The 18,484-nt window shown below is 38.8% G+C and overlaps 1 protein-coding gene across 2 annotated transcripts in view; it reads left to right on the top strand.

Moving 5' to 3' along the window:
* agpat5 (1-acylglycerol-3-phosphate O-acyltransferase 5 (lysophosphatidic acid acyltransferase, epsilon)) overlaps positions 1-18,484 on the top strand; it is a 99,782-nt gene that overhangs the window by 41,912 nt on the left and 39,386 nt on the right. Inside the window, exons 5-6 of one of the 2 annotated variants that reach the window (XM_043679250.1) lie at positions 1,164-1,254; positions 12,769-12,930. In XM_043679250.1, coding sequence (XP_043535185.1) covers positions 1,164-1,254; positions 12,769-12,930 — 253 coding nt within the window. The remainder of the gene's footprint in view (positions 1-1,163; positions 1,255-12,768; positions 12,931-18,484) is intronic. The other variant, XM_043679258.1, reaches the window with a different exon arrangement.

Below are 18,484 nucleotides of genomic sequence, written 5' to 3'. Positions count from 1 at the left end.
AATTGTTTATGTTTGGGATCATTAGATCATGAAATTCTCCTCATTAATGGATTCAGTTTGGTGCTAGAGATGTAATACTTTAGTTATTTTAAACATGGTGTGTTGCCAATGCCTGTGTAAATTTCCCATTTTACCTGGAGAACAGCAATTAGTGGAGGGAGATGAAATCTCCTAGATGGACACCATTGCTTTGACATTACTGAGTTCCAATATTGTATTCCATGGAGCAAATTGAGGTTTTGGGGGGATTATTGGACCTGGAGGTAGCAAAATATGCACATGATAAATGATCTGAAGTTAGTCCGCTGGCTGCTGGAATATATATATTAGCATTTAGGTATCTTGTCATTCTCACATGCCCTTTTCAGGTGTCCATCAAATTTTGAGGTACAGATTTGTTGGAATTGCAGTCCTTATTGGCGATCGTTGACATTTTCAGAACAATGCAATCCTAGCTCAGTTGGTTGGGTGAGTAGTTGATAATAGGAAGAGCTACTGCAAAGCATGAGTTCAGTTTCCACGCTGGGTCAAGTTGCTTTGAGGATCCTGTTTAATTACAGTTGCTGCCAGTTATAACACTCTGAGGGGGAGCTGTAGTGACTTTCCAAACTCTGCATCCAATCCTTTTCTTGCTCCATCTTTCCAAACCTTGTGCTTCTCACAGTCTAACCCTTCCCAACAAGACCAAAAAAACTGTATTGATTGCCTGAAGAATATCATATTTCCTGAAAATGAGATCTAGTTCTAAGGGAAAATAGCACCATTTTGCAGAAAATATTTATTTTATTACTATGTAGTAACATCAGTAATATGTTGGTGAGTTGAGAAATGGAAAAAAAAAAGCAGAATCTATCCCTCTGTTAGCCTTTCTGGACTCCTTAAAATCTTGGGACCCATGTTTCAAAACCAGTCTTTTCGACTAGTGAGGCTAACCAGCTTTGTGTGACTTGATTGGAAAGTACTCAATCTCAAGTCACTTTACCTGTATGGGCCTGCTCCAAACTTATTACATAATTTCAAATGTGAGATTAGAAAAATTACTTTGTTTAACCAGTAGTTGATTGCAGTATGCTGGCAGTATGTTTCAAAGCTGCATGTGAAAACAACCTACAATAGTCACTTTTAAATGAGCAAATTTTAACAGTTTTGTTTTTCCTCTTAAGGCATATCTTGTGATTTTCCCAGAAGGAACCCGTTACAACCCCGATAATCCAGAAGTGATTGCAGCAAGCCAGGCATATGCTCGTAAAGAAGGTGAGATTGCATTGTTTCTTTTAAAAAAAAAGACAAAAATGAAGCAGCATAGTGCTGTTATCTCTTAGATTTGTATTCAGATTTAGTCCAGAGGAATGATAGCACACTCCGTTGGTCTTTTGTAATGCTTCTCAAGATTTCTCATGACAAACTCATTGCTAGTTGCAGCAATGACTTGACCTTGACAACTGGATCCTTCTGCTTCCATTCTAAGTCCTTCTGTGGCGAAAAGGTGATGTCCTTGCATCTAGTTGGGCAACACAATCTTTGGAGTTCTGGGTTGTGACTGCAAAGAATCAGGATATGAAAGTGCATAGATCCTTAAAAATGGATAGAGATATGCAAAAAATATCAAAAATTGAAACTTGAAGGTCCCATTGAGATAGTCTGGATACAAAGAAAAGGATTTGTAACAAGTAACTATAGTTCCAATACTTTTAATGTAAAAGAGAGCATTAGAAAGATACAATATAAATTTGCAGACATACCATGAAGGGGATATCTAGTCAAGCTACAGAAAACTAACCGGCACCTTACAAATCGGTACTTCTGATAAACTGGCAAAATTATACACCTGAAATAAGGAATATTTACTGTATTATCTTGATCTCAACGATGTCCGAGCAATCAGCTAAGGGTGCGATTGAGAAGGCTCTCTGCTGTAAGTTTTATTTAAAGCGAAGTTGCATTATTATTTAAATATAATAGTGATACTGATACACCCTGCCTAATGTTTCTATTACTTGGTGTGCATTTTTATATTGATTGTGTGGACTTCTTGATTAACCAGTGCAATCCTGGTCCCATTGATGCTGGCTAATAAAAAGTTTGCTTTATGTCACTCGACTGAGGCATTGAATGAAGAGACTAAATAAATTATTTCATTGGGAGATAAATCCAAGGTAAGTACATGTTCTTAAGATAAATATATGGGCATAGGGTTTCCATTATTCATTTGAAAGCAGCAAACAAGCTTTAAGTTGAATGCTAATGGGAACCATAACTGGGTGAAAATGGCATGGCTATGATAAAAGCAGCCCATGTGATGACAAGGTGTGGGGATGGGTAAAGGGTCTGGAAGAAGATGCTCAGGTTCTAAATTATTGAACTTGATATTAAGTCCTGACAGCTGCACAGTCCTCAAGCAGGAAATGAGATGCTCCCCTTCAAGTTTGTGCTGAGCCTCACAGGAACACTGCAACAGGCCTGAGACACCCATGTTGTCCAGGGAGTACATAGGTGTCTTAAAGTAGCAGGCAACTATAAGGTCAGGATCATTTTTGTGGACAGAACATAGTGACTGCTTTGTGTTTTCATACATTCATAAGTCCATAAGATATAGGAACAGAATTGGGCCATTTGCCTCATCACGTCTGCGCAGCCATATGATCAAGGCTGATATGCTCCTCAACCCCATTTTCCTGCCTTCTGTCTGTATTCTTTCAGCCCATTACCAATTAAAAATCTGTCTAACTCCTCAAATGTACTCATATCCCAGCATCCACCGCACTTTGGGGTAGCAAATTCCACAGGAGAACCCTTTAGGAGAAGTAGCTTCTCCTCAACTCGGTTTTAAACTTGCTATCCTTTATCCTAAGACTATGATCTCTCATCCTAAAATGCCCCACAAGAGAAAGCATCCGCTCCACATCTATTTTATCCATATCTTTTTATCATCTTGAATACCTCAATTTGATCTCCCCTCATTCTTCTAAATTTGAGAGAGTATAGGCCCAAACTGTTCAACCTCTCTTCATATGATAAACCCCTCATTGTTGGGATCAATCTAATGAACCTTCTCTGAAATGCCTCCAGTGCCACTACGTTCCCCCCCCTCGAGGGGATCAAAACTGTGTGCAATATTCCAGGCGTGTTCTCACCGATAACTTGGATAATTGGCACAATGCTTCCTCACCTTTATATTCTGTTTCTCCAGCTGCTAACATTCCAGTCGCTTTCTATATTATCTGCTGTACCTGCATGCTAGTTTTCTGTGAATCATGAACAAATGCACGTAGATCTCTCTGCAGTGGAGCAGCTGAAGTGACTCCCCATTAAGATAATAGGTTGCCTTCCCATTTTTTTTTTATCCAAGTGCATTACTTTGCACTTATCCATATTAAACTCCCTCTGTCACATTTTGGCCCACATTCCTAACCTACCTATATCCTTTTTTAAGGTTCTTATTTACTCATTGCCATTTACCATCCTGTCTATTTTTGTGCAAATTTGGCTATAGAGCCTTCTATCACTGTATCCAAGTTGTTAATGTAGATGGTAAATACCTGTGGTTCAAAGACTGAACCATCTGGCACCCCACTAGTTTTACCTTGCCATTCAGAAAAATACCCATTTACCTTGACTCTATCTTCTATCCATCAGCCAGTCCTCTATCCAGGCTAATAAATTGCTCCTAATCCTATATGATTCAACCATGTGAATTAACCTTTTCTGTGATACTTTATCAAATGCCATCCAGAAGTCCAGATAAATTACATCTAGAACATCCCATTATCCACTTTGCTTGTTACTTTTTCGAAGAACTCTGGCAAATTAGTCAAACATGATTTGCCCTTCATAATACCATGCTGACTTTAATGGATAACATTTTGACTTTCCAAATATCCTGATATTGCTTCTTTGATTCTAACACTTTCCCAACAACAGATGTTAAACTCTAATTTCCCATATTTTGCCTCCCACCCTTTTTGAACAAGTGTGTTTAATTAGCCATTTTCCAATTCACTGGAACCTTTCCCACGTCCAGGGAATTTTGGAATATTTTAACGAATGAATGTACTATCTTCGCAGCCACTTTCTTTAATACCCGAGGATGTAGGCCAGCGGGCCCGGGGGCCTTGTCTGTCCTCAATGCTAATAGTTTGCTTAGTGACTTTTTCCTGTCAATGTTGATTGTCCCAAGTTCTACAGTACCTATTGCCTCTGACTTGCCCATTCCAACAGGAATGGTACTGTTGTCCACCGCCATGAAAACTGAGACAAAGTATTGATTCAGCATCTTTGCCATCTTAGTGTTCCCCACTATTAACTTTCTGGTTTCATCTTCCAGGGACCAACGTTACCATTAGTGATTCTCTTTTCTTTTATATATCTATAGAAGCTTTTGCCGACCTTTTTGATATTTTGTGCTAGTTTTATTTCATATTTTACCTTAGCTCTTATAAATTTTTTGTATGCCTTCCTTTATGTCTGAAAGTTTCCCAATCTTCCATCCTGCCACTGACCTTTGCAATATGGTGTACTTTAGTTCTTGACTTTATAATGTCCTTGACCTCCTCATTTAGCCATGCATGTTTTTTTTAACCCCCCCCCCCCCCTTACTATCTTTCTTTGTCACTGGGATATACTTTAATTGTGAGGAATTGAGTAGCTCCTTAAACGTCTGCCATTGTTTATCTACTGTCTTACCATTTAGCCTTCCTGCTCATTCCACTCGGGCCAAATCGGTCCTCATGCCTCTATAATTTATTTTGTTTAATTCCAGAATACTGCTGTGGGACTCCACTTTCTCACCCCTAAACTGAATTTTGAATTCTGCCATGCTATGGTCACAATACCCCATAGGATCCTTAACTATGATGTTTTTGATTTTTATTTTTTATATACTGACTTCAAAAACATTGAATTGGGCATGAGCCCTGCCTATAAAACTGGCCACAATCCCAAATTTAAATAATGAGTCACTAATTTGACACAATTGCATTCATTCGGAAAGGTTGTTAAAATATGCTTTCTTCCATGAAACATGCACACTCTTCTTTCCAGAGTTTTCTAATTATCAAAAATGCAGAGACCAAATGCAGAGAGGCAAAGCCAAGAGTCAAGCATTGAAAGAGTTCTCTGTGTGCTGTACTGCAAAAAAAATTGCTAAGAGATGTCTCAGCTCACGGAGGGTGCCAGAGATATGTTACAGGCAAATGCCTAAATTAAGTTATGTATAACTTAAACTTGATTAATTCACAACTTTAAAATGTGCCAAAAAGTAGCCATGCTGATTGAATACATTAGCTTTAATTGTATTAACAAAGGTATGGAACCAGGTGTAGTCTGCCTCAAATACAGCATGTTGGAGTTTATGAAGAAAAGTTAACTAGTTGCTTTGATCCAGCAGGCAGTCACACCCTTTCAAAAACAAAAGTGCCATGTTTGGTCCATGGTCAGGGACAGAAGGGTATAAATACAAAGTTTTTCTTGCTTACGTGGATGCTCCTCCTCCAGTCCAAGGATGTGCAGGTTAGGTAGATTGGCCATGGGAAATGCAGGGTTTTGGGAATAGGGTTGTGGGACAGATCTGGGTGGGATGCTCTTTGTGGTCAGTGTGGACTTGTTGGGCCAAATGGCCTGCTTGTACACTGTAGGGTTCTATGATTCTACTACCTGATTTTCACTGCAAGCCCTATTATTTGTGAGGGTTAAGAATGAGTTTATTAGTGTGCTGTAGCCAGATCAAAAATAGAACCTTTCTGAAAAACTAAATGAGAGGGTCACACGGTGGACAATATTGTACAAATCTGTGATACTTATGGAATACAAAACCAAAAAATATTGCTTTGTTCTACGTTTGTATTGATAAGTGGTACTCACTATTTTCTATCGGATATTTATTTTGTCGTTTGTTGAATGAAGGACACAAGGTGAATCCTGATCAAAGTACTTGTGTGACAGTGAATAGAGGGCTACATAGTTCTTGGAATTTTAACTCTGTTCTATTTTCTTTGGATCTTTCACTTTCAAAGTTTCCCCTTAGTTTTATCTTGGTGCTGTACATTCCATGTTGAGTGAATGGAAGAAACATTTTTGGTTTGTTCATGATGGAAGTTTAATACATTATTTGTTAAACTGTGATACTGTGGCTTTTTTGTAAGTGAGAAAGCAAATTGCTCTTGTGTCTAATGTATATTTTGAGTTTTCAAGTGACAGTACCTGGGTGTTGCAGCGTGTTGTAGCTCGTTGAAATAATGTCCTGATGCAGCTTCATTTGAGGGTGTGCGGATGGTTGTTTCTGTGTGACGATGCTGCTCCTTTAACAAGGTTATCTTGTTGTTTGGGGTTTTTTTCAGCGAGGTCGTAAAAGCCACAGACTCTGAAAAGTCTAAGTTGAAGGGTTTCGTGGCCAATTTGATTATAGCTAACAGATACTGCCTCAGGAAAAAAGCTTTCAAGCTTATAAAAAATGCACTTGTACAATGTAAGGGAGTGGCCAGTTCGCCCAGCTTAGATTTTCTCTGATTATTCACTGAAAGCACTTCAGACAGTTTTAAAGGCTGCTGAATGCAAAGAAACAGGTCCAGGCTGATCCTCCTCCCTCTCTCTGTGACTTCCCTCCTGTGAGAGCTTGGGTTTGGCTTTACCTTTTGTGCCAAGTGGTGTTTATGAGGACTGTTGCAAGTATTGGGAACAGCATCATTAAGTTGAGATAAACCGTTGGGTTTTCAGATAGGTTAAGTAATTCTGTATTTGTTCTCTTTTGTTTGTGTTTCATTCAGTAATCTTGTAAATAAATTCTGTTTTGTTTAAAACTAATTGGTTTGACCAGCTGCATCAGCCCTGGGATATCTGCTTTACACCTGCTTAAATCAACTAGCAAAGTTAGGTTCTGAGCTACTTTCTTGAATTGTTTTGAAGGGGTCTGCCCTGGTCCATAACACACACTTTTATTAAAAAGACTTCCCTGCTTCATAGAAATAGCATTGCAACAGAAGCATGAGTTATCAAAATTTTAAGATTTTGAAGGATGGAAAGCTAATGGTGGTTAGGGGTAATGGATAAACTGTGGTAGTGAATGATTGAATGTGAGCAACAGAGTTTTGGTGAGTTAATGTTTATGGACATTTAGAGGGCAGTTAGAAAAGCAATAGAATACCTGCTTTCTATTGGGTTGATCATTAGTAGATGAACCATGATGCATGCCAGGCAGAGGTATCAGGAGGAGAAAGTGAGGTCTGCAGATGCTGGAGATCAGAGCTGAAAATGTGTTGCTGGAAAAGCGCAGCAGGTCAGGCAGCATCCAGGGAACAGGAGAATCGACGTTGAATGAGGAAACTGGTGAAATCCGAGTTCATCCCTTGTGGTTGGAGGGTTCCTAGGCGGAAGATGAGGCGCTCTTCCTCCAACCGTCGTGTTGTTGTGGTCTGGCGATGGAGGAGTCCAAAGACCTGCATATCCTTGGTGGAGTGGGAGGGGGAGTTAAAGTGTTGAGCCACAGGGTGGTTGGGTTGGTTGGTCCGGGTGTCCCAGAGGTGTTCTCTGGTATCAGGAGGCAAATTTTTCAGAGGGAGCATATGCAGAGTTGGAAGCTGAACAGAGTCACATGAGATGTTGAAGTTGGTTGTATTTAGTTCATCCTGTGCTGTACATTGTGCTTATGGAGTGGAATCAGTAACAAAAATGTAGACTTTATAGCTGTGGCCCAAAATCACATGACAATCAGGCTTTGTGTCCACTGGCTAATCTGAATGAGAAACAATGGGATTCTGGGGTGCAGTAAGTGCTAAGGTCTTTGGAAGCCCTTTGTCTCCACAGCTTGTGAAAACTTGCCAGTGATATGCTTACCAATTTATTCTCTCAAGTCTTATCCAAATGGAGTACCCATCGAAGTGAAACCTTTTAAGCTTGTTCAGGATGCACCAGCAAAGCTTGTGGGTTTAGTGGTTTCACCTTCAGAGATAGAGCTGAGCATCAGCACTGTTAGTCTCCTCCGAGCAAAGGCTTGCCAGGCGTCACTATTGCTTGCACAGTGAGGGTACTTACTTGTGCAAAAGATGTGAAAGTTAGTATAGATTAAGAATAAATTAGTACTGTTGACTATGAGAAACAGCTCTGTATGGCACAATGAAGCTTCCTGAGTTGGTTTGCTGATGAGGCACCTATGCATACGGGTATGCTCATCTCTGGTTGATTTGAAGTTCCCTAATGACTCCTGCCTTGCCAGATTCTGCGATCTTGGCCCAGTTGCAATTTTTCCTACATGGAGACAAAGAAAGGGAATGTGCACAATGATGAAGCCAGAGAAGTAATAAGGTGTCCCCAGTAAATAAGTAGGAAACATACAGAGTAGGACAGTTTAATAATTTGTTGGATGATGTGGGTGGAAGCTATTGAATGGACATTTTGTAATAGTGAGAGTTGTAGTTCATGAACCTTGGTGAGATGCGTATGTAAAAACAGACTTGGAGAGAGCGGTAGCACTGAGAGTGTGAAATAGCAAAGAGAAGATGGTGGCAGTAATCCTTGTGGAACACAACAGAGGCTACGGCAACGGATGAATGGACACTGCGCAACAATCAACAGACAACAGCGTTGTCTCCCAGTCGGAGAATACTTCATGACCTTGGACCTTCAGGTGACCGTCCTCCAAGGCAGACTTTGGGACAGGCAACAATGAAAAGTGGCCGAGCAGAGGCTGATAGCCAAGTTCGGTAACCATCAGGATGGCCTCAACTGGAACCTTGGGTTCATGTCACACTATAGTTGCACCGCGCGCGCGCACACACACACTCTCTCACTCTCACTCTCACTCTCTCTCTCTCTCTCTCTCTCATATGCTCACACCCTCTCACAGACACATACCCCTTTGTACTCACATAAACACACTCTCTCACAAACACTCAATCCTCCCTGACACCCCCCCCCCCCCACACACACATTACACTTACACTGACACACACATATACACTCTCTCACAGATGCTCATACCTTGCCCCCGCGCACATACACATATAAGTTTGTGAGGTGAATTTATACTTGCAGAATTACATTTTACTTTGCTCAAAAACTGCATGGTTCCATGTAAGATTCTTTAGATTAGAATCAGTCTGACCATTGTGGCACAGACAGCCTCACATAAAGCTCACATCTTCAATACATTATCTGGGCTGACATGAAACCAATTGTTAAAGTTCACTTGAGAATGTAACCTTTTAAAAACAAGTTTTGTGATTTACATATGAAAGAACTGAAACCAGAATGGTCATTCTAAAAGATGAGAGACATAATAAACAATCTATGTCTTTTTCAATATATAATTTCAGTTACATCACACTGTAAACTTTTGCTATAAATTCTGTCTTACAATCTTATTCTCCACAACAACCTGATGAAGAAGCAGCGCTCCAAAAATCAGTGCTTCCAAATAAACCTGTTGGACTATAACTTGGTGTTGTGTGATTTTTAATGTTGTACACCCCAGTCCAACACTGGTGTCTCTACATCATCTAGCCACATTATCACCATGTTGTCATCTCCTCTGGACACCACAATGCAGTACTGGCACCTCATAGACCACATTGTGGTGTCCAGAGGAGATGACAACATGGTGATAATGTGGCTAGATGATGTAGAGACAATCAAATGCAAGCCACAATGCAGTACTGGCACCTCATAGACCACATTGTGGTGTTAGTACAATTTCACATTTTCCAGGTTAGCTGTTCATTTTCTGATAGAATCATTGGGTAACATCCACTACCTTCCTGCCCTTTTCTGTTCGTATATATCCTGTCTATGGCAACTTGATTCTGAACCATCTGTTGACTTAAAGCCATCTGCAACTTTTATAGGGTTTCTGTGGATTCATACTTAAATTGCAAGGTTTCATTTGCTTTTACTAGCTTCTGAACCTTGGACATGTATTGAGTAATTTTTGTAACACTGCCAGTTGTTCTGTTGCTAATAGATGTTTACACAGGCTCTGCTTTCGATTTGTTGAGCACTGAACAGTTTCATTGATCACTTTGTGACACTTTTGGATTTTCTTGGCTCGAAATCTGTTTAATTCACTACAGATTTCACAGTTTTGTGAATGAACCAAAATCAAATGCAAGCCATTGATTAATGTATATTCAAAATACTACAATAAGAAATGAACCAAAAATGGAAATTAATGAAGAAACTATTTCTGCATAGCATAGTTAAAACCTTGGATTCCAAATATTTTAAAATTGATTTTTATGTTGTAAGTTCTAAGGCTGAATTTGCTAATATCGAGTATAGATCCAAAGGAAAGCTTTGAGCCAGATATGTTGGTTGCAAGCTTGTAACCTCTCTGAACTTGCAGGGAAGTGACAGTGACAATAAAATGTGGGAGTAGAAGTCAGCCATTCAGCCCCTTGAGTCTGTTCCACCATTGACTGAGTTTGTGGCTGATCTGATAACCTTTAACTCTGTTTTCCTGCCTTTTCTCTAAACACTTGTTTATCTTACTGGCAAAAACTCTGCGTCAGCATTGATTATACTTTATCACTCAGCCTTGACAGCCCTCTGCAGTGATGAATTCTGTAGATTCACAACCATCCGAGAGAAATTCCTCCTCATCTCTATCTTAAATGTGCAACCCCTCTATTTGAGATTATGCCCTCTGGTCCTAGACTCTCTCCTGCATCTACCCTGCCCAGTCCTTGAAGAATCTTGTATTTACAATAAGATCACATGCCCAAATGAAAACAGGCCCAAACTAATCAATGTAACCTTGTAAGACGATCTCTCCTGATGTCAACCTCATGAACCTTCTTGGGGCTACCTCCAATGCCAGCATATCTATCAGTGCTAGGACCTCCCTTCCTAACAGTATTGTTATGTACCTAGACTCGAAGGACCTGTAATGGTTCTAGAATGCAGCTCACCATATTCTCCAAGGCAATTTTGCATGGGTGTTTACAGTGATGGCTACTGAATGAATGAATAAAAAATAAGTGAGCAGTAGAGGGTTTTAAATGAAGGTTTCTTTGAACGATCAGAAAATATTCAGTGAATATGAGTGTAACTCACTATATCCTAATTACGTGCTCAGTTCCTTTGTGCTGGAAGTGAGCACTGTAATACAGTTACGCAGTATTTCTCAGGTGCAACTGAATAAAATACTAGTCATAGAGTCATAGAGATGTACAGCATGGAAACAGCTCCTTCGGTCCAACCCGTCCATGCTGACCAGATATCCTAACCCAATCTAATCCCACCTGCCAGCACCCGGCCCATATCCCTGCAAACCCATCCAAATGCCTCTTAAATGTTGCAATTGTACCAGCATCCACCACTTCCTCTGGCAGCTCATTCCATACACGCACCACCCTCTGCGTGAAAAAGGTATTGGCTCATCCATGCAAACTTGCCATGTTTTAATTAATACTACTTGTTTTATTGTGGCAAAGAGTATGATTATAACCTGACCAGTTTTAAATAAGCAATTTCCTTGATTATATATGCTTGTGCTCAATTGCAATGGGAAAGAGTTCTTGGTTAAGTTAAAACTGAAAGAGCTTTGAAGTAGAAACATAGCATTATAATGCATTCTTAAAAAAATGTGAAGGGAAAACATTATCATATCGTAGCCATTATTGCAACTGGTTTTTGGCATAAGTTGTATCCTTTAGAGCTTTAGCATACTTAAGTCTACTCTGTTTTCATGTTATAGATTTTAGATGCTGCTACATTATCTACATATAGCTATATTGCTGGGATCATCAGTCTGATTTGAAATATTATCATTTATGGAAGGATTTAGCAATAGAATAAGGAGGTTCACACCAATTAACGGAAACTTGAAATGTTTTGGTGACTTTATTTTAAGTTTTGTAATTTGGCTTGAGAAATGATATAAATATCTCCAAATGTAATTGATAAAGTATAAAGATATTTTTTGGAATTTTGATAACTAGAATATGGATTCAGTAGCTCATGCCTTAGAGAAATTGGGGTGCATCTGTGTGATTGGATTGATATTACATGAGTAAGGTCACAAAACAACAGCTCTACTCCAAACTTGGTTTTCACCGGTGATTCCCAGAGGACAACTGAAATGGTTAAGGCATTTCCATGAAAAATCATTGCTGGTTGTTGGGAGTCCCCACTTTTTTGTTAGCCAAAGTGGATAATGTTTATTCGGGGAGGCATCTTGAGAGACTTCATCAGGAATGCACAGAGGGTGATGTTAAAGCACCTAAGCACACAAACCTCCAAACATCTTACCGACCAGACCTTTCAAGTATTTTGCTGATCACATTTTGGAATTATCAATCATCTCAGAGCCTCAAGCCGAAGTAGAAGCAAGTCATCTTTTATTCCATAAGACTGTCTAATTTAGATCTAAGCTTAATGTTTAATTAGTGTGTTAAAGCATGTGTGTACTCAGAAAATGAATTTGAACATGGCATTATGCTTTGAAAATGACCATGAATAATAATTGAAATCCTCTGTTTTGCCAATAATATTTGGCAATTTCATATGTCAAACAAAACTTTTACACAACTTGAAACTATCAACTGTTGTGCTATCCTTTTAAATTTCACTCTTGCACACTTCCGAAGATGATATTTCATATCAATCCCATTATCCTAGAAATAGAGTAGGATCTGATATTAGGCATAAAATCATCTGCAAATGTAATCGCACAACAGAGGTTCTTTGTCATTTAATGTCAGCCTTCTTTGTATTGTACTTTTAAAAATTTTTTTAGCATTGTCCTGTGTAGTTGTACATATTTTTTCCACTGCATTCCAGGGCTGCCAGAGCTAAAACATGCCATGTCACCACGTGTGAAGGCAACACGAGTAGCCATTAACACCATGAGAGGCCACCTAGATGCCGTGTATGATGTAACTGTTGGATATGAGGGAACGATAAATAACAATGGGTGCCGGGCAACAGCTCCATCTATGCCAGGTGAGTATTTCTGTGTTTTCTGAGTTTGAATTCCTTGTCAAAATAACCAGAAAATCCAAAATGTTCTTGGCATACCGGTAGAATTGACACAATAAAATTGAGAGTACATACAGCACATTATATCTCACTGAATGAAAGATAAGCCGTACTTTCATAAAGATGTCTCTGAATCAGCAGTACCTTATGTTGAAATGCATGGCTGCGTTTTTGACCTTGAATCTCACATGAAAGGACTGTCAGCTGAATTTGATCAGCAATTTAAATTTAAGGTGCTATTGTATGAATATGGCCAAAATGGTTCTGTTGGGTGGTTCGTGGTCATCTTTGAAGCAACACAATATTACACTGTATGGACCAGTGTACACAATCTCCTTTGAAAAATAATAATGCCTTACCTTCCACAATGTGATATGCATGTATTCTGAAAAGGTTAGACATCAAAACATTTCCATTTCCATATAAATTGTCCATGAAAGTAATTGGTGGTGAAACCAATTTGATATGATTGAGGGTCTTGACAAGGTTGATGTGAAGAGTATCTTTTCTCTGAAAGAGAGAATCTAGAACAGGGAGGCAGTATCTAACAAAGGGGTTACCTTTTAAAACACAGATAAGGCAAAATGTTTCTCAGCAAGTTGAGAGTCTCGAAAGCTGTCTTTGAATAAAAATAATATAGAAATAAATTAATTCTCCTTAAGTAAGGGGAGAGCCTGTCAGTTAGGCCGGAAAGTGAATTTGAGGTTGGTTAGATCAGCCATGCTTCTCTTAAATGGGTCAGCAGGCTTGAAGTGAATGGCCTAGTCCTGCTCCTTGTTCATTTGTTCATATATCAAATGAATTCTCAAAATTCACAGTTGATCCTGCGTTAGTAATGATTATATTGTGAAATTCTCAATTTGTATTCAAATTATGGTAGTCACTGTGAAAAGCCAGGTTTACAGTGTTTATTTTTGTTGAACAGGCATATTAAGTAATTTTCAGTAATTGTGCTCAAAATATTATTTTAACAAATCAGCAAATATTTCTGGCAGTTATCCTTGTAAAAACATTCAGAAGGATGATTTTGATATTCTCCCTCCTCTAGTTAATGGATAAATTTTAGAGACCAATGCATAAGCATTAAGCATGAAGATAAGAACAGTGAGAAGCCATTAGTTCATGTCAAATTCATTAAAGCGGGAAGTAGCTTTTCAGTAAGCGAGCACTTGTTAGATGACATTGAATTAGTGGAGAAATTTTCTACTTTTTTAAAAACTGAGTAATGTAGTATATAGCGGCAGCTTGATTTTTTTTCTCCTCCCTTTTAAAGATGTTCATTGATGAGGCATGGTTTCAAGTATCTCACATAAGTAACCGCAAGTATTGTGTAAGCTTTGATTATAAATTTTTGCAGGCTGTTTGACACATGGTTTGATGCCATTCATACATACTTAGGGGTATGCTTGCAGATCAAGTATAAAATTCCTGGAAAATGTCTCCTTCCATTATTCAGAAGTATTCAAGTGAGTTGAAGAGCACTTAGTCAATAAAGTAAAGTTGATAAACTGTGGTTGCTGGAAATCTAGAATATAAGCACTTATGCTATTCAGACAGTTAATACTGACAAGGATCTTGAATGTTTTTAGGCCTAAGCAGTCATGGTCTTGATGTGCTTAGCTGCTAGGGATGCAGCTGGCAAGGTTTTTATGAAAGTCAGTATCAACTCAATGCAAGAGAATGACTTGCATTTATATGATGTCTCTTATGCCTTTAGAATATGACAAAACTTGTGGATGCTGGAAAATTCAGTCCCACAGAAGGGTCATCCTGAGCTCATAACGTTAACTCTGTTTTTATAACCACAGGTGCTGTCAGACATGCTGAGTTTCTCCAGCATTCTGTTTGTTCCAAAGCCTCTAACGGCCGGTTAAGTATTTCTGATTTTTAGTTGCTATTATAAGCAAATGCCCCAAATCGATAATGTGATCATGAATAGATAATGATCTTTTTCCAAAAATGTTGATGGAATGATCATAAATATTGACCAGTATATTGGAGAGGATGTCCCTGTTTTTTTTTAAGTTTCTTTTAAGTCAGAGAGCAATGTTCTAATGTAATGTCTCATCTGCAAGATGTCAGCATTACAATAGCCCCTCAGTACTGAATTGAAGTTGAATTTATATTTTTGTGCTCAAGTTTTTGGAGTGCAAAATGATCTCGCAACCTTCTAACTCCACCTACTGACAACTGATAATATGTAAATCCAGTTGATTTAAGGTCATGAGCTTCTTTTATTTTGCATAATGTACAACAATAATGGCCTGTTTTATGGAATTCCAGCAAAGGTATCATTTCAAGTTATTTTAATCCGTTAGGTCATTGTATGGAGTAGAAAGAATAGAAAAGTCAATATCCTAGTTATTGTTCTGGAGTAAATATCAGTGAAACGTTTAATCAAAAAAAGAGTAAGGCCAGTTGTTCTGATTTATGACAAATTAACCAGGTTTTTTATTGTGAGCTGCACGTTTCCTGTGTTTTCAATAGCAAGCAGTAAATAATGGAGGCCACTTTCTATGTTGAGAAGAAATTTACCACTTGAACACTGATAGACCAAATCATGCTTCACTACCGACTAGGTAAGGTTAGTTCTTTATTTTCCAACTTCCTAAGAATGTAAGGTTTCCTTGGAGCTAGTTTGGATATTTGGATACTCTTAAGGTCAAGAGTAAACACAACTAGCTCAACATTTTGTGTATAGAGAGAAAAATAGATGACAAGAAAAATTAAATTCTTGAGAGTTTTAGCAGTGCTTTGGACAAAGCTACCTGTATGGATGCAATTATACAAGATGATCATGATGTAAGGTTGACTGGAGTGCATTTGTAATTGTCTACCATGCTTGTATATGTTTGTTGTGCTAAACCTTGAATAAGGTTACATTCTTTTTGAATGTAATTTCTCTTCATGCTCTTGAGGATTTCACTTTTATGTTTGCAATGTTTGCAAATGACGTATAAATAGCACTGACCCTTGCTTGCAAGTGTAGGGATTTTAGAAGGGCAAACACAATATCTGTACTTTTTGCTGAGACTTTTAGTACTTTTGAATCTATTTCTATCATTTGATACATGCAATAAATGTGTTAGAATTATTATTGTCGATTTTTGATCTGGGCAGAACATACATGGCAGACTTAAGCATTGAACATTATATTTTATTTTTCTTTGTCTCCGCTCATTCTCATCCTTTGTTTCCAGAGCATCACATTCAAGGTCAGTATGCTGTTCTGCAGAACAAAGTCATAATCTTTCTTAGTGATTAGTACGCCAGCTCACTTTTGTTAGACCCCACTAAAGATTTTTTTTAAAAAAGCTAATTGCTGGAAATTTGAAATAAAAACAGTGTTGTGGAAACTGAGCAGGTTGGTAGCATCTGTTGAGCGAGAAACATTTAACATTTTACATCCAATATGACTGCTCTTTTGAGAGAGGATTTGACAGGGAGAAAGGCTTACTTTGCTAATATGAATCACTGTACAGCAAGTTGTTGTCCATGTTCCTGACTGTCTGGATTGGGATCCTGGTTCTATTATATAAGGTAGTTTGACCACTTCTGTTTATGCTGTGCATGTCATCACTGTTGTGATGGAAACCTTAACCTTGATTTTTTCAAGTGCTGCAATGTGCCTGAAATTGAGGTCACAATTAAAAACGATATTGGTCTAACGTAGTCTTATAGATTGTAAAATTCCCACAACTATTGTTAAATTTTTTCATAAGAGGCAGTGATGGTGTCCCTATCTTTGGGCCACAAAGATTGGAATTTGAATTCTGAAGCTGGCATTCTGGAATTTGAACTTGTGTCTCCAGATCGAAGTCCCTGGTTACTTTCCCTGTAACATAACCATTATGTTACCAGACCCAATCTACGTAAGAGGAAGCAATCTTTGGAAATTCTGCAGTTACAATAGAGGAATAGCAGAAAGCAAGGGCCAAGGAGAGAAATCTGTTGCCCTCAAATTTTGTTTTTGTTCTAGGGTTGCTGCTCCTCTGAAAACTCTCCTCTTCAATCATACATTTTATATTTTCACCCCCTTTTCAAGGTTCACCAAGCACAAAAGCATCTGATAAAACAGGAGCACCTGTTATGGATTTCTGAAACTTAGTTTCTGTCCGCTCATGCTGCTAGACCTGCTGAGTTTCTTTAGCACTTTATCATTTTACTTCATATCTCCAGCATTCACAGTATTTTGCTTCTGCTGAGACGGATTATTGGTGTCTGGTTACAAATATTGTGCAGTAAATGCAGCATTGATAAATTAATATCAAGTGTAGCAATGATCTATTGCAGTGTTAGTTTGTGTGCATCCAATAGGTGATATTACCGTGACTATTAAACACTACTGATGCTAATTTCTCTGACTGCCTCATGAGTATATTCTGTCCATTGCATTACACAATGATAGTAAATTCATAAACTACTGCAGATTCTAGAAATAAAAAAAAACTAGGTGAGAATCAGGTCAGGCAGCATCTCTGGAAAGAAAGTTGACATTTCTTTCATCATAACAGTCAATTTTTAGTTGCAGAAATATTGCATTTGACATTGTTGAAATAATCCTAGATTGCAAGAAAACTTTTCTGGTTTTATTTTATATATGTGGATTACCTATCCTGTATAGACAAGAAAGACTGTCTCCATGCTGTAGCTTGTACTGTTTCATTCTTGAAAAGAAGACAGTCCCAGTCACTTGTTGGTGCTTTAGTTCTCTCCCCTCTGTTCAGACAGGAACAGTTATTGAGGCAATTCTTTGCCCGCCAATCCTGCCATGCTGCTGATGGTTTGAGTCACTTAGCTGAAGGCAAGTGCGAATCCATCGAAGCAGAGCTATTCCCTACTGCCAGCTGAAGAAGGGGTTGGAAGGAAGGAATTGTTGCTGAGGATATATAATCCTTTCATTGTACTGTGATTACCTTTTCCCAACCAGCTCAGGAAATCAGTTTGGGGGCCCACTCCACAGTCTTTGCAATGCTCACAATCTCCCATGTCCAGTAGGGCCAAAAGATAAGGGCGATGGAAGACCCTAGGATTGGCGTCCAGGGCTTGGTCACCATGTTGCATTATTGCTTCCATTTGGGAACCCTCTTGTTTACCACATCAATTCTAATCTAGCTTTCTCTCCTGTCTCTTTATATACTGCACAGTCCATGCAGTGTCTATCTGTAGTGGTTCCTGGGTGTTTTAATTTCAATTGCAGTCACTACCTGGAATGAGATCAGTAGTTTACCGAACATATTTATGCCCATGTTATAACAGTAGTTGTGGTTCTGTTCGCCGAGCTGGAAGTTTTTGTTGCAAACGTTTCGTCCCCTGGCTAGGCGACATCATCAGTGCTTGGGAGCCACCTGCGAAGCGCTTCTTTGCCTAGAGGCATGGCATTCATCCATAAACTCCATCAACAAACACATCGACCTGGACCCAAGATACCAACCACTACAGCGGACAGCTGAAACTGACAACCAGAAGCGGCAGGGACAGACCACTATAAACACCGGAGGAAACACCAAAGAAGCGC

Source organism: Chiloscyllium plagiosum, chromosome 3 (genome assembly GCF_004010195.1).
Source record: "Chiloscyllium plagiosum isolate BGI_BamShark_2017 chromosome 3, ASM401019v2, whole genome shotgun sequence".
Taxonomy (NCBI): Eukaryota; Metazoa; Chordata; class Chondrichthyes; order Orectolobiformes; family Hemiscylliidae; genus Chiloscyllium; species Chiloscyllium plagiosum.
The sequence above is the reverse complement of the archived record's forward strand: the minus strand, read 5'-3'. Positions and strand labels throughout refer to the sequence as shown.